The 3,953-nt window shown below is 48.3% G+C and overlaps 1 protein-coding gene across 1 annotated transcript in view; it reads right to left on the bottom strand.

Moving 5' to 3' along the window:
* Nucleotides 1-1,924: 1,924 nt before the first annotated feature.
* Nucleotides 1,925-3,953, bottom strand: part of ARHGAP31 (Rho GTPase activating protein 31) — a 59,104-nt gene continuing 57,075 nt past the window's right edge. The window contains 2 exon segments of the mRNA XM_009077465.1: nt 1,925-3,252; nt 3,255-3,953. The exon segment at nt 3,255-3,953 is cut by the window's right edge and continues 12 nt beyond it. Coding sequence (XP_009075713.1) covers nt 1,925-3,252; nt 3,255-3,953 — 2,027 coding nt within the window.

A 3,953-nucleotide genomic window follows, 5' to 3' on the forward strand; every position in this document is an offset into this window, starting at 1 on the left:
TTTTTTGCCCTCCCTTTAAATATGGCAGGAGAAGATTCTGCTGAAGATATATTCCCTCATTTGTGAGCCCAGAACTTCTCAAAAATACTCTGGCACCTCTGCCCTCTAGCAATCAAGGAGTGCAGAGGAAGCACCATACAGGCTCAGGGCCCTCCAACCACAGTGACACTAATAAAGTGACACAGTCAGTACAGACTAGGAGCTCATGAGTTGAGTTTATGAGCCACTTGAAACCGTCAGTGCTTCAGAAAAATACCCTAAACATATATCCGTTGGGAAATTCTGGCTGACACTCATTGTGGTGGCTATAGCACTTCCTACCAAACGCTCAGTTATTGCTTCAAATCTAGCCCATAATACCTGCTCAAGGGCCTACAGACTCAGACATCTCCATGAAAGATGGACCCTGTAAGTACCATGGGACAATCTCAGTGCTGGTAGCAACACCTGTGCTCCTGTCTCCTCCATAGTCACTAGTGACACTTAAATTACAGAGACTGCACAGGCTGTACCTGACTTTGCAATTGCTCCTGGTTGCATACCAGGCAATAGATGAGCCTGTGGTGAATGTCGAGTTAGAGGCTTTATAAAGGAAGCTTTAATTATATTCCCATGGCAGCTGTTGCATATCTGTGTATTTCCCTGTAACATTAATGTTCCCTTCAGGAGAGAGTTTAATTCACTTCAAATCCCTCTCTCAGGACTTGTTATGATCTGTTCTGTGGTCCCACAAATCATCCTCTTTACCACACTCTCAATCAATCTGAAAGCACCGAGGGCCAGGGAGGTGACAACCTGCCATACTCTCGTCGAAACAGTGTAAATTCAGAAGAAGAGGAAGTTTAAAGGAAGAATAAGCACCTGGGGACATGCCACACAGTGGCAATGAAAGACCAAGGGTCAAAGATATGTCAGTCGGGGTGCAAGAGGACAATAGCCCAAGGATGTGCAGATCAGAAGGTTCTCATGCTTTTTTCTGCTGTTGGCAGCCTGGAACACAGCTGGAGATAAGCTGCAAAGGTGTCATCTGGCTTTAAGCAATGATGAAAACAGCTGATACTGGCCTTTGCTATGACCATGTCTTGGCTTTCAGTGATACCAGCCTGAGAAGTCTCTACCACTGGGCAGCCACTTGCACACTCATTCCTCAGCCATATGGATCTGCCCAAGGAAGGTGTGGCTGGGCACACAAAACTCATGAGCAAGACTTGGAAGATTAAAAGAACAACTAGGCGTTTCCTGTCCATCTGCTTTTTTTCCAGCCCTTGCACATGCTGGAAAGAGCACATCTTTGATGCAAGGATAGAGCTGGAGGCAGTGCCTTCAGGTTGTGTGTTTGTCACTGGAACACCTTGGGCGTCTCACGCCCTGTGTGACTTGTTCATGCCAGCTTCACCTTCCTCTTCAGTTATCACTGGCCTTCTGTACTATTTATTTACACTGTCTAAATCAGACAGTCCTTCACTGCTATCTGGGAAACAATGGAAGGAGTTTCCAAACATCTGGACTTACCTCCTCAGCATAAGTTGTGCCCCTGCACCCTGGGCTGCAGTGTTTTGTAACAGTGTTTTCTCCCAGCCCTATTTTCCAATTATACAGAGATTTATATTTCCTTTTTTTCCATAGGGAGGATGAGACTTTCACAGAGCTTGTTAGACAATAAGTAGGAGAAAATGCAAGTTCCCTGGGACTGGCTTAAAAAAAAAAAAAAGCAGACAGTGAGGGACTAGGAACGAGTGAGAAAGGGAAGGAAAAGCAAGACAAAAAGACTATGACATTCCATAGCAAAAAGCTTTGCAGGAAACCATACAGAATTCAGGTCCATCTTGCACAAAATAGTTATAATAACAGCAAAATGGCAATAGAGTTGGTCTTGGACACTCCAATCCCAGCCATTGTGGAAAAGGAGTATGAGAAGCAGCTACTATTCGATCTGCCTCCCATTTCGTCCATCCAGAATCACAGAGCGCCTCTGGGGCTGGTAGAAGCAGCTGGTCGAGGTCTCCAGTCTCTGGCCATTCTTAGGGATGGTCATTTTGTTCCGCAGTGTCACCCCCTCAGGCGTTGTCCGCGAGGTCTCAGAGAGATCCCCACAGATAGGGCTCAAAGAGGTGGTCTGAGTGGGGCTCCTTATGGGTGATAATAACACCCTGGAGTCTGCTGAGGAGGTGGGGTGGTCCATAATGGGGAAAGGGGGACTGAAGAGAATCAGACTCTGGGGCCTCCCAGGCCTAGATCTGTAGGAAGGCTTGGAGAATCCTGATGGCCTCTCTATCTTTGAAGACTGTGGGTTATCTCCAGCTGTCTCCCCTTCAGAGGTGCGCTTTCGGCGCAGAACAGGGGCATCCAGAGCCGGGTAATGACTGGACTGAGATGGTTCTAGTGAAGAGCCAAGGCTGCCATGCCAAGGACAGGCTGAGTCCTTTTGTGCTGGGTCACTGTTTTCTTTCTCTGCTTTGGCTTTCTTCTCTGTTAGAGGGCTCTTGGGGGCCTCCAGGTGACTCCACGCCACCCGTGGAGTTTGCCTGATGGCCTGCTTGGCTTCTGCTTCCTTCTTCTCAGTGGGTTGAGCAGCATTCTGAGCCTGCAGGGGCTGGGGGATCTGGGTGTACTGAATCTTGGGCGGTATCACAGGCACCGCTCTAGCCTGGCACATCTTAATCATGAAGGAGGTCCTGACCGCTGACACACTGACAGGGGCAGAGTTACGACGGCCAGTGGTGGCATGAGCCACTGCCAGGTAATCCAAGTCTAGATCCACGGGGGCATTGAAATGAGACCCCCAGGGAACACTTTTACTGGCAGCAGGGCAGTGTGTCGGCAGGGATGGGACAGAATCACTGCTTTTTACTTCCTTCTGCCCACACAGGAGGTTCCCAGGGGCACACGGTATGGACAGGCCTTTGAATGTGAAAAAATCTGGGGCTGGGAGGAGCGAATCTAAGTTGAGGGATGATGGCCTAGTCTTCACTTTGCGAGGTGTTTCTTCACCTTTATTACTCATCTGTGCCTCAGTGACAGAGCACAATGCTTTGCTGGCAGACTCTCCACCCAGGGCAGTGTTCGGAGAGATGGATAACTCCTCCTTTGTGTTCTTTGTCTGTGAAGAACTATCTGGACTAGTTTGGTATGGTAAAGACAGTTCAAGGTTTGAGCTCCAAGGGTTTTCTTTGCTCACATCCACTTTCTTTTCTTCTGGCTCTGATAGAGGGATTCTGGAGGGTCCTGCTGGTGCTTCCTTCCTGCTGAAAAACGTTTTGAAGGTTCTTCTGGATTATTTGGGTCATTTTCATCTTGTTTAGCTTTGTCCAAAGTAGAAGGGGAGATGGGTTGTGTTTTGGACAGCTCACAGGTCACTGACAGAATGTCACTGCATGGCTGCTGCTGATCAGTAGCATCTATGAAAGAGAAAGGGATAGTCCACAGACTCAGCACTGTGTCTTTACTGTCCAGGGAGAGGCTGCGACTAAATCGTGGTCTAAGTGAAAGGCTTGTCTCTGCTCTCTGGCTCTGTGGATGAAACTCCTGTATCGTCTTCTCCTGAATGTCCTTAAAGGTGGGGGAATGGAGAGGGCTTGTAACCCACTGATGATCTTCCCATGGCTCCACAAGTTCTAAGCTCTGCACATTATCTGTCCAGGTATCCTCATCATCCTGGTCACCAGCCTCGTGTGTTCTGCTAACAGCATTGCCCTCCTTCACCTCCTGGATTCCAGCTCCACTCAGTGCCTTGGAGAAGAATATGTCCTTTTCATCATGCTTCTCCCTCTGAGTCTGGGCTCTGTTATGACCATCCTTTTCCCTCTGCAGCTGGCAAGCATTATCTTTTTCTCTCCCTGACTCTGGACATGCTCCTTTGGAACAAGAAAATCCATCAGTCAGGGCACTGTCATTTAATTCTGATTGACTATGAAGCTTCCAGTCCAGGCTAGGAGCGAGACATTCATTCCTGC

The sequence above is a fragment of the Acanthisitta chloris genome, unplaced genomic scaffold (assembly GCF_000695815.1).
Source record: "Acanthisitta chloris isolate BGI_N310 unplaced genomic scaffold, ASM69581v1 scaffold12056, whole genome shotgun sequence".
Taxonomy (NCBI): Eukaryota; Metazoa; Chordata; class Aves; order Passeriformes; family Acanthisittidae; genus Acanthisitta; species Acanthisitta chloris.